Consider the following 12035-nt stretch of genomic DNA (forward strand, 5'->3'; position numbering starts at 1 on the left):
TGAGAGAAATTCATGGGGGCAGATCTGGGCGCAGCCCTTCATCAGGCTCAAGACAGAAAAAACGTGGTCATGTGAACGCCTGGCCTGGGGGGGGGGGAGTTCGTGGTGAAGCGTTCAATGACTGGTCTTCCATTCTTGTGCAGGTTTTATCTCGAAACATCAGACCCGTGTTAGGCGTTCACAGCCCAATGGTAGACTCGCTCTGCTGGTGAACTAGTTCTATTCGTGGGTGGGCCAGTTAACGTGTTACATGTTGGCAAGCATTTTACCAGTGTCTCCATCTTGTCAGTTTTTTGACTGCTAGTTTGATATAATCAGTTGTTTATTTTTATGCTACCGCTTGTCTGTTAATAAAGCGGTATTCTCTCAAAGCACGACCGGTTTTGTCATAGTCATCCCTTGGTCTGTTAGGTCATTACATCACACACACACCCTTTAGATAATTGCTGATGGTGTGACCTTGATTCCATTTGCTTATGCTAGCTGCAACATTTAGGGTTTTGAAACAGATGTAGTTAAGTATATTAATGGCCCAATCTCAGAGTTTGAAAAGGAGGTGATTCCTGACATGTGCTGCACTCTCTTTCCTAAATTATGTCATCTGTGCAAAGCAGCTGAAATAATATGCACCTTTGCTTCCTAGTCAGGTAACTCTTAACAGTTGTGGGTAGTGCAACTTGAAGACATTCCATTTTATTACATTGACTGACATATTGCTTTATTTTGTCATATATTCCTAGTGCGTCATTTAGTAAAATGTATTTCTAAAAACCAAGGTTCCCTTCCTCTGCATTTTCTGCTGTCTTGGACTGTCCCAGTCATTGTCTGTGATGTGTTCAGGATTCAGGTTCTTGCAAGTCAACAGTTACACAGCTTTGCTCTGTTTACTGTTTTTGTACAAGGATTTTTCCAGGTGGGTTGTGTGAAAGTCATTTCCCAAAGCTATAACAATGCTTCTCCACCTCATCTAGCATGTTTGTTTCTTACACATTTTATTTCAGTTTTAAGTACTAAACCTATTTTTTTTCTGTACAGTAGTCAGTGCCGACTTCCAAAACCTATGGGGATATATCTAATGGTGCCCCTCTATGAACAGAAGTGAGTCTTTCCATTCTCAGAAGGATATGTGAGTCAGCAGAGGCCTCTGCTAATGGAAGATAGAGACTATTTTCATTGATTTCCCCTAGTAGCCCCCCGCATCACCTTCTGTGCTGTTCCACCTTTCCATTAGCAGAGGCTGGATCAAAAACTCTTTCACAAATGGAAAGGCACTACTGTTGAATACAAGCCATAGTATTTTAATCACCTTTTCTTTTATCATGGATAACAGAATCATAGAATTGTAGAGTTAGAAGGAACCGTGAGGGGTCATGCCTGCAATGCAGGAATCTCAGCTAAAGCATCCATGACAGGTAGCCACCCAACCTATGCTTAAAAACCTCCAAGGAAGGAAAGTCCACCACCTCCCAAGGGAAACCATTCCACTGTTAAACAGCTTGCTGGATCAAGCCAACATGGTCCATCTAGTTCAGCGTCCTCTTTCCCACAGAGTCTAACCATTTACCTCTGAGAAATCCGGCTGCATGACATGAAGGCAAAGGCCCTCTTTTATTGTTCCCAGCATTCGGTATTCAGTATTCCTGAGTTTAGCAATGCTTCTGGTTAAGAAAATATGTGTGCCTATTTCTGGTTCATTGATCGGTGTGCCTGACTTGTCTGCTTTGGGATTTAGTTTGCATACTTCTCTTGTGCAATAAGTGTAGTGCTACCACTGTTACTATTTTTTAACATTTAGCATTTACATTACACCAGCAGTGTACTTAGTGCTAAGCAGAATAGGCAAAGGATAGTCCCTGTTCAAGATTTTACAGTCTACATTCCATGAAGGACACTTGGGTAGGGACGTGTACAAATAGTAAAGATGACCAAGAGGGGACTAGGAGATACTTGATGAAATACTTTATTGCAGAGGTGGATCCTGAGGAAAGACTCAAAAAGGGGGAAGTGTCTTGACACACTGAAAGGTGGAAGTTGTGTTTGGGTGTTACGAATTTCATGGCTAGAAGAAAGAGCATGAGTTAGAGTACTCTAAGGTAAAGAGAGGGGCTAAGGCAACTTCTGTGATGAAATAACCAAGTGGCCTTAGGCAAGCTGTGATTTCTTGGTCTCCCCATATCTGCAATATCGGGAAAATAATACTGTCCTATTTTACAAGATGACTGTGAGACATTTCATTAAGATAAGGTATGCAAAGTGTTTCAAAGCAACATAAGAACTTAACTACAAGTGAATTCATGATCTGCTTTAGAGACTTCAGTATCCTTCTCCCAGGGATTTGGGCAAGAAACCTTAATGGTGTTTTAAGTAGCATTTGACAGGGTAAATAGTTGGAAGTATGCACTACTAGTGTGGGGCTGATGCTGGAAAAGACAAGCAACTCAGGAGAGAGTTACAGGAGTGATATGATCATAGGGAGATGAAATGGGAAAGGTGGCAAGGCAACTCAGGACCAGATAGCTACTTGTTCTTAATGACATACAGATATAGGTTTGTATTTGGTATAAAAATGCCCAGACAGGTGAGTGTTCTTTTACTATCAACTGGGGTGATGGAAAATGCAATCCATCTTCAAAATTCATTTGTCTGTTACCCAGTACCCTGCCTTGTACAGTTACATTGTGCACTCTTATTAAATTATAGATGACTAGGCAAGTTGGGACACGTTAATAATTTCAGATATATACTTTTCAATATTATTGTGAAGCAGCTTTCCATATATTTTATTAGCTTGTTGTTGGAAGCCATTGCAACAAATGGAAATCCCTGGTTTTCTTGCTATGTTTTAGGAAAACTCGCTCATATTCACTGCTTCTGCATCTAGCGTTTCCACCTTAACAGTTTCTCCCATCTTCCTATTAGTAGCATAACCCACTCATAAATGACATTCTCAAATATATTTCCTCCTTCTCTCCTCCATTTCATTGGTCAGGACTCAAACAAGCAATTCTAAGCAAAATCCCATTACAGGCTTTTAATGTTCTGGTGGCCTGATGGTGAGCTTTTGCCATTGCTTTTAAACTAGAGTGAAAAGCACAACACTCCTACAAATCTTTAGTACAGTTATAACAGAAGAGGGAACCTTTGGAGTAGCATTTGTAGTGGTAGTTCATTGGATGGAGGCAATAGAAGGAATTAATGCATCCTTATGCTGGTTTTGAACACCGGAGGCGGGGGGGGGGAATGCTGGTAGCGCTCTTACTAATCATATTTAGATTTTGAAGAGCCAGCAGCTGCTAATTGTGCAACTCTTCTTAGAAGAGCTTTCGGACCAGTAGGCAGTTCTGAGAACTACTATGGTGAGAGTACTCCTTGGAGAGCTCTTTGCTGTGAATAATAAATGGGAATTGAAGTTTTATTTCTCTCGTAAATCAAGCTGGACTTGATTCGCTTGATTCGAGTACCTCTATTATGATCAAGGGAGTGGTGTGCCACCCATGTGCGAGACTGAGGCAAGAACTGTGCTTTCAAGAAAAGAAGAAAGGTGGTTGTGTGCCAAATTCAGCAGCTGTTGTTCAAATCCTGTTTGTAAGTAACAAGTGAAACTTTCCGGGGTTGCCATGGTATGCATGGCATACTATTTCACATAATCGTTCTGCGGCATACTGTAGATGTTGTTTGGCAGTGGGTCATATTTGCATCAGCACTATAGCTAATCTCTTTTAAAAGCCCAGTTAAGAGGTGTGTGGAAGAAAGTGCTGTTGAGAGCATCCTGGTACAGTGGTACCTCGCAAGACGAATGCCTCGCAAGACGAAAAACGCGCAAGATGAAAGAGTTTTCCGTTTTTTGAGTCGTTCCGCAAGACGAATTTCCCTATGGGCTTGCTTCGCAAGACGAAACATCTTGCGAGTTCTTGCGAGTTTGTTTCCTTTTTCTTAAAGCCACTAAGCCCCGTTAATAGCTGCTAATCCGCTAATAACCGTGCTTCGCAAGACAAAAAAACCGCAAGACGAAGAGACTCGCGGAACGGATTAATTTTGTCTTGCGAGGCACCACTGTATATTGCTCCTGACCCATAATAATATTGAAGACAGGGAGATGCTCAGATATCTTGATAGGATTCTATGCTTTTGATGTTCCAAAATTATTTATGCAGATTGCAAACTGATTAGGTGATGAGAGAGGAAGGAGGAGGTGGTATGGCGTTTGATTCAAAGTTTGAAACAACACACTTACCTAGGAGCAAGCCCTGTATGTATAAAAGCTTGTTCTGTATATTTTTTTTAGGGTGCACTTTTTTGTCTTGATGCCCTTTTTCAAGGTGGTTTAAATTAATTAGTTAGTTAGTTAGTTAGTTAGTTAGTTAATATTCCACACTTCTTCCCAAAGGAGCTTAGGATGCCAAACAACAAGTGATAAAACAATAAAAATAATTCCAGTATGGATTCAGACAGCAAAATATCTCAATTCAAAAGGCTGGTTGAAAGAGGAAGGTCTTGAGTGGGCATCCAAAAGACAACAGAGACAGCTCCTGTCTGATATTCAAGGGGAGGGAATTCCTAAGGATAAGTGTCACTGCACTAAAGACCTCCTGATAAGATGGTATTTGCAGGAGGCCCTCCCTTGCAGAGTACAGTGATCATTTGGGTACATAAGAGAGGTAAGATGATATTTCAGGTATCCTGCTCTTAAGACAGTTGCTTGCCTTTTAATGTCGCATCAAAAATTATCACTTGAAGTGGACCATTTCCCTTCACCATAGGGCGTGTCCTTCATGGATCTATTTTGATTGAATTTTTAACTAGGTTGGATGAGCCTCCTATGGAAGATCTATATAGGAATGGATCTGGAGAGGGGATAGATGGGCCCTGAATAATTTTATGTGTTTGAAATTGTATAATCTCATTTCTCTGCTTTTTCTGTTTTTGGTCTCTCTACCTTGAGGATTAATCAGCCTTCAGAACTTGCCTGAGGAACAGTATCTGGTGGATATCAAGCAACACGTTTACAAAATGAAATTCTATCTTGCCAAGTGCTAGTAACTCAGTGTAGTCTTTGTTTTTCCCCTAATCTGTGTGTAGGGCTTAGATGTCACTACAGATTGGAGATTGTTGTTGGGTGTCGACTTTGTAATCCAATACAGTACATGCAGTGTATCAAGTGCTGCCTTCTGAACTGGAACACACCATCAGAGCTGTATCAGCAATTCATGGGAGGGAGGATGGATGTGCATTGGACATAAGGTCCTTTTGCAATGAGTAACAGTATCACTTCCCACCTCTTGGTTCTCAAGTACACTAACCTTTGATAAACTTTATGATTTTAGGAAAGGAAGGGGGGGGAGGTTCTAGGATGGCCCTGCAGGGTGGTGCTTTTGATGTGACAGCTCACCTGAAAGAGGGCAGGAGTTGTGCGTCACACTTCAGCATGTAGCCTGAATGGTAGACAAAGTCCTGTTCTAGAATGTTATGGATGTTGACAGTTCTTTTGGCAGAGAGGCAGTTTGCTTTGAGATAGCATAGAAGCTTGTTGTCAGAACAAAGGTCAGTGCTGTCCGTTGGCTCTGTACTGGTGTTAGGAGCAAAACATAATAACGGTGAAGTGAAACTTCAGGGACAACAATATTTTTGTGAGAGAAGTCAACTGCTAAGAGCCCAAAGTATGTCCAGCCAAAAGAATGTTTTTTAATCAAGTTAGAGACCAGATGTCTGGTATAAATCCTTTTCAGGCTGTCTAGAGGACCATGCAACACCACGCCTGCATCCTAGTACACTGGAGTTCCACACTACTGCCAATTCTGTGAGCTGCTACTGGTTGTACAAGGTCAGCACTGTCCCCAAATAACCTAAAGGGCTTATCACATGAGCAGTCTACTCTAGGGTGGCATGTCTTTATAGCTGAGCAAGTTCCCTTCTGATTGAGGGTATATTAGATCCACTTATTTTGTCGTCTAATGCATTAAATACCAGCCATTTTACCAGGAAATGGGTGTGAATACACCTAGGTGTTGTAGGCGTTTTAGTTTCTTTCATATGTATGCTGTGACATTTTTCTTCCTCTCCCTGCCTTCAAATCCACTAGCATCTGTTTAACAAGATTGCCTGATAAGCATCCTAGCACAAAAGGTGAAAGGGGCATATTCAGCATGTTGAGGGAAGCCTCATTGCTAATCCCCTGCTAGTCAGGTTGCTGGATAAAATGGGTGAATGTTATTTTAGAGCCAGGATTGGACTGTGCTTTGCTTGTGCCCCTGCTGCCTCTCTTGGCTCTTTGTACAAGGGACTGTTTGATTGAAACCTAGACTGAATTCTTTCAGCACTGCCTTGATGAGTCAGCAGGCATGTGCTGTGAAGAAACAGCCAGCCTCCAGTAGGAACCTAGCAATTTAAATGTCAGATTTTCTTTGGGTAGGAAAGCTGATTCCCAATATATACCATGTAATGAAAAGGGCAAGGGCAAAGTAATCCATTTAACCTCAGAACATAGGTTAGCAAACACCCCTAACACTAGTTCTGAATATTTTCAGGAATGCTTTCTAGCATGAAGTTTATCACTGGTTCAATACCCCTTTGGCTATCAAAATGTCACCTTGCTGCTTATCAGCACCCCATGTCATCCTCTGCAAAATGTAGCTTGATTTTGTAGACATGCCTGTTTTTCAAACTATGCATGTGCTCTTGTTCCAACTGCTTGCTCTGTATTCTGGCAAGACGGGTGGAGGACAAAATTGCTTAGAAAAATGACTGAATTATCTGCTCATTATCCTTTTTGGGAACCAAACTCTGAACCTTGGGACTTCCATTCCCAAGCTCTTCCGCAACAGCTCCAGAAGGATTTGTTGCCTGGCTGGGTAACCAAGTGAAGAACCTATAGTGCTGGAGCTAGGTATAATAAACAAAGTTCTGCTGTTGTGTCTAGTTCTGTTCTTGGTTCTAGGCTTTCTGTGGTATAAGATGTAAAAGAACTGGTGGATGGAAGAATCCTGCATGAGAATAAGAAACCCCAAGGTGCAAGCAGGAATACTGAGCAATTATTGCTAGCTTATTTGCATTATAAACAAGTGTTTATGTTGTTAACCTCATTCCCCTCCCATCCCCTTGCGCAGGAGAAAAAGCTCTTTTCTGGCTGTCCTTCCCTGTAGCACAAGCCTTCCTGGTGGTTTAACAACAACAATATAATATAATATGCCGTCCATCTGACTGGGTTGCCCCAGCCACTCTGGGTGGCTTCCAGCAGCACACACATAAAGTAAAACATCAAACATTAAAAATTTCCCTATACAGGGCTGCCTTCAGATGTCTTCTGAAAAATAATAATACAGGTCCTTTGTATGCTGTAATCTGGTCTTTTTCTCAGCCTTGATGGCACTGTCTTTCATTAGTCATCTTACCAACGACAACAGAGATTGACTGGAGTGCTTCCTTGGGGCCTCGTAAAGTTCACATGTGTGTTTCTTTCAGGCTGGTCATGGTGAAGATGCCGCTCTGACTCCGGTTCACCAGCTGTACTCACTGAGAGTGTGGGATGGCTCTACATGGCCTCTGTAGGGCCAGAAGCCTATAGCCTTGGCCTCAAGAGGGGAAACCAGTTCCAGGTGGGCATTGCACCAGGGCTGACGGTGCCGCCACTCACAGCAAAGTTTCGCGAGAGTAAGGCCTGGTACCTTGCTAAGCAGCAGGTGAAGCCCATTTGGCAGCTGGAACAGAAACATGTGACCAATTTTCAGGACCTCCAATCGGTCCACTCAGGGATTTCTTCCCAGCGTCCCCGCCTCTTGTACCCAGAGTCATTATGTAGTGATACAGCGTTCCTGACTTCACCTCCACCTTTGCCCCACGCTCTTCCAAACTTCCTTGGAAGCACCTTGCTCTACCGACGTTCTTACTTCAGACACAAGCCTTATCGGAGGCTTGAGTCCATCTGTTTGCAGCCAACTTCTTTGGAGAAGAAACCTCTTTGTGCTCCGCTCCCTGCCTATCGCTCTGTTCTCAACAATACCATGACATCCTCCGCCATAGACCCATTCTTTATGCCGAATACTGCTGCTGACTGTTCCAATCCAGTGTCAAAGGGGTTCCCCCTAAGCTCAGGGAAGCAAAACTCCAATTCATACAGGCCAGTGCTAAACAATAACTCTTTCCTTCGGCCAACTAGTGCAAAAGTGCCTTTGCAGCAGCAATACCACCAACCGCTGCCACCAGAAAATAAGAAGCTAAAAGGCTTGTCAAGACCTATTGGCTTCTCTTGGACCCACTCTGGTGGAAATGGAGATGGCGCTCCTGCGAACCTTGAAAGAAAGCTTGGGAAAAACAGTGGCATAACTCTTGAGCAACCCAGTGCCAAATCTCCTCGCTCGGCCATTCACAATGGCGTGGTTCTCAAAGTGGAACGGCCCTCCTGGCGACTTGAAGATGGTGAGAACAGGTCTCAGAACCTGAAAGAGCAAGATGTGCGGTTGACGGAAGCTATGCGGAAGCTGACTGCAAATGGGATCCGGAAGGTTAGCACCTACAACGAATTTGGTCACCGCATTGACAGCTCTTGCCTTATGAATGCAAACTTCCACTCCAGTCTTTTCAATCGATGGAAGCCACACATAGTAGCACAGATCACCCCAAAGGACGTACCAGCTGCCACCTCCCCAAATCTGGAGCCTGGTAGCCGCCACCAGAGCCTTATGGTCACAGAAGCTGCCGATGTCTGCACTAAACGCATCGATGTTCGTTTCTTAGCCTCAAATCCTGAACCTTCCAACCACTGCGCCTTGAGTCAGACTGTCAATCACACCTCTGTAAACGCTGGAGAACAAGTGGTAAAAACAGAGCTGTCCCCACGGACTACAGTCTCTGAGGTAGAAACCAAAATTTCCTCTCTTCAGTTAGGCACGGATACAAAATGGGGGAGCCCTGTTACTGTGAAAGAGACCGAGTAAGTACTCTGGCAAATATGTCTGTTGGGGTGGGTTAGTGTTTCCCTTTCAGTACTCTTTGTGGCAATAATTGCCAACCTGTAGCCCTCCAAGTGTTGCTGGATTACACTTCCCATAATCCCTGAATCATTGGCCATGCTGTCTGTCGAGCTGGGCGATATCAGCTTTTCAACAGTGCAGTATATCATCAGCCAAACATCGCAATCTGGTGATATACCGCATTGTTGAAAAAACAAGCTTCATTGGCCTCAGCCAGTGAGGCACCAGGTGAAACTGCCACATCTCTCACTGTGGGAACTGAGGCGGTTTCACCCTAGTGCCTAGCGGGCTAGGACAACACAGCTTGTTTGCACGGCTCAGCTGGGGTGCGGGAAGGCTCCCAATCCCCAGCAGTGCCCCCCCCCCCGCTTGTGTGGGAGCCAGCAACGGGCTGGGGGATCCTTTAACTGCTCGGCTGAGCAGAGCGGCAACCACACATGCCTCAGCTGAGCAGTTCAAAGATGCAGAGGGAGGAAAAAGTTGTATTGAAGCCTTGCCAATGAAGCTTGTTTCTCCCTTTGCACAATATGAGGGCAGAGTGGGTATATCACTGGTGAAACCGCTGCTGCTCCTGAGTCTCTCTGCTGGCAGTGCCTGCAGGAAGGAGTCAAGAATCTTGACTTCCTCCAGCGAGTGTTACTAGCAGAGGGACTCAGGAGCAATGGCAGTTTCACCAGCGATATACCGCTGAGTATATACCGCTGAGACTTTGCGGTCTGCTCCTCATACTGGCCCTGGGCGATATATTGATATGTCGCCCAGGCCTAGCTGACTGGGGCTGATGGGTGTTGGAGTCCAACAGCATCTGGAGGTTAATCACCCTTTTCTTATGATAAGGACTGTGTTTGATATAGTAGAATACACTAAAGAACTTAGTAGCAAAGTGTTCCTATGATGTAAGCATATTTATGCTTGGTCATCAATCGGTGTTTGATATGCCTTGGATGGTTTTGCAGCCTTCACTTCCTCCAAAACGTCTCTCAGATCAGATGACAATTCTGCTTTACCACTGGTAGCCCATTGTTTTGACAAGTGTGCCACAAGTCAAGTCCAAAATTTGCCACTTGAACTATTCCTCCCTTTCTCTCCGCACCACTTCTATCACTAACATGGGTTAATGTTTATAATAGTTATTTGGGATATCTTGCCTTGTCTGTGATTTCTTGGTCTGTTGTTGGGTGTAGAGATCTTTTTGCTTTGCTAACTGAGAGGAGTTACAGAGCTTCACTTTAGGGCTGTAACCCTTTTTGTTGTAGAGCTGCAGTCAACCTCCCCCTGCTGGACCAAGCGGAGGTGGAAGATGTAGAGGAAGAGCTCCCGGATGGCTTGGAAGATGCCTGCAGTCAGGATGAGGAGGGAGAAGAGGAGGATGGGGAAGGTCAGCAGTCACATTTATTTCCTCTCTTCAAAGTACAAACAAGACTACTCACCACACATAAAAAAGGGTTTTCATCCACTGATTATTCTGTTAATACAAATATACTAATTACTGTCATTTCAAAGCATAGCTTGAATCTAGTAAAAAGCTAAAACAATTCCTACTATAGTTGTCCATGCTTACTATTAGGGCATGGATATATTGCAAACCACTCTATAATATCAAGAGAGAAAGAACTGTATTGCAACAAATAAAATTGCTAGCTTGAATACTATAATTTGCCTTGTGGGCACTTTCAGCCTATGCACTTTCTATACTTGTAAAACTTGTTTTGAGTGATATTTAGTTAACCGCTATTGTAGGCAGAGCAACAGTCTGATCTCCATTTACATTTTACTGGTGTATTCTATTAAGCATTCAGTTAATTATTTTCTGGTTACCCAGAGACAAACTTTTTAAATCTACTGTCTTGAAACAGTTCAGAGTAAGATAATTTTACCATTGAATGTACAAGGCCTGACAATATTTCTAGATCATAAACAGCAGTAATAGCATTCAGTACTGAGGCAGAGCAACACTAATTCACTGCTGCTGGAAGGGCTTCTGTATCCTATGCAACCCAGCCAGAAAGGGGGGGGTATAAATAAAACAATAAGTTGTTGTTGTTGTTACTACTACTACTACTACTACTACTCAGTCTGAGAAGGGAGAGCCCAACATACAGATATGTGTGATGCTTACAGCTGTGCCCCAGTTTAGCTGTTCCACCAACAAATCTGTCGTGGTGGTGGCATATCTTGAATTCTGCAGGCATGATATAGCTTTTGTCAAATCCCATTGCCCCTCAGCTAGCAGATCTTAACTACAGGACTTCATCTTCAATATTCCTGCTAGGAATGTTCTGATCAAACCCAGTAAATACTTGTGTGTGGATTTATTATAATTGTTGCTGTCTTGCTACGGTTTGGGACAATGCTACTCACCCTGAGTATTGACCCATTCTGTCCCCTACCCCTAATCTTCTTGCATGAGAGTTTGGAAGAAAGCTGCACTTAGGGTGATTACTGTGGTTCTTGCTAACATTGTGATGTAGCAGCCTGACATTTTCAGCTGCGTTTTAGTTCAGCCATTTTATTGCTTTAGTATATTGCACTGTGGTTCAACACTCTTATGATATCCTTTTGTAAATAGAAGGCAAACTTTAACTTATGGGGAGTGACATAGGGAATGATATTCTATCCTCTTCTAACCTTACCATGGGGTCCTTTATTACGGTGTACAAATAAGGAAATTGATGGCTGTGTGGAAGAGCAGGCAAATAATGGATATTCTCTCATTGTCAAGATCCGGGGTCTGATTTGAGGTCATTGTGCAGAAACTATGGTGCCCTTTAAATGTAGCTGCACGGGGGCACTTACCAGTAAGCGGCTCCTTTGCTGCTGGGAAAATTCTGAAATTACGTAAACAAGAGAGGTGGTTTGTTCTTCCAGTCGCGTAACAGTTGCTTGTGGATTAAGTTCAGCTATCTGAGAGAATGTCTAAAAGAGGTTGAATTTCTTCAGGATGTTCATGGAGTGTAGCCAAGATTTTTCACTCATTAAACTATTTTTGCCTTTTTTCTTTAGGTGAATCAGATGGCTCCTCTTCATCCGGATTATCCCCCAATGGTTCTGTAGCTATTATATCCAGGT

At 43.3% G+C, this 12035-nt stretch overlaps 1 protein-coding gene and 1 long non-coding RNA gene across 18 annotated transcripts in view; one reads left to right on the plus strand and one right to left on the minus strand.

Annotated features, from left to right (window-relative positions):
• Positions 1 to 12035, plus strand: part of TTLL4 (tubulin tyrosine ligase like 4) — a 31192-nt gene that overhangs the window by 494 nt on the left and 18663 nt on the right. For 5 of the 17 annotated variants that reach the window (XM_083497610.1, XM_083497615.1, XM_083497609.1 and 2 more), the window contains exons 2-4: positions 7459 to 8926; positions 10223 to 10344; positions 11970 to 12033. In XM_083497610.1, coding sequence (XP_083353736.1) covers positions 7533 to 8926; positions 10223 to 10344; positions 11970 to 12033 — 1580 coding nt within the window. In that variant the 5' untranslated portion in view covers positions 7459 to 7532. Of the gene's footprint in view, positions 1 to 739; positions 914 to 3337; positions 3586 to 5493; positions 5658 to 5707; positions 5822 to 7458; positions 8927 to 10222; positions 10345 to 11969; positions 12034 to 12035 lie in introns of those variants that run through there. The other 12 variants (XM_083497603.1, XM_083497607.1, XM_083497616.1 and 9 more) reach the window with 8 other exon arrangements.
• LOC310706572 lies at positions 1945 to 5449 on the minus strand. The gene is made up of 2 exons (XR_014525923.1): positions 5390 to 5449; positions 1945 to 2059 (listed from the first exon to the last, which is right to left on the minus strand). It is a non-coding gene; the product is annotated as an uncharacterized lncRNA (long non-coding RNA).

Source organism: Podarcis liolepis (assembly GCF_965112155.1).
Source record: "Podarcis liolepis genome assembly, chromosome: 1".
Taxonomy (NCBI): domain Eukaryota; kingdom Metazoa; phylum Chordata; class Lepidosauria; order Squamata; family Lacertidae; genus Podarcis; species Podarcis liolepis.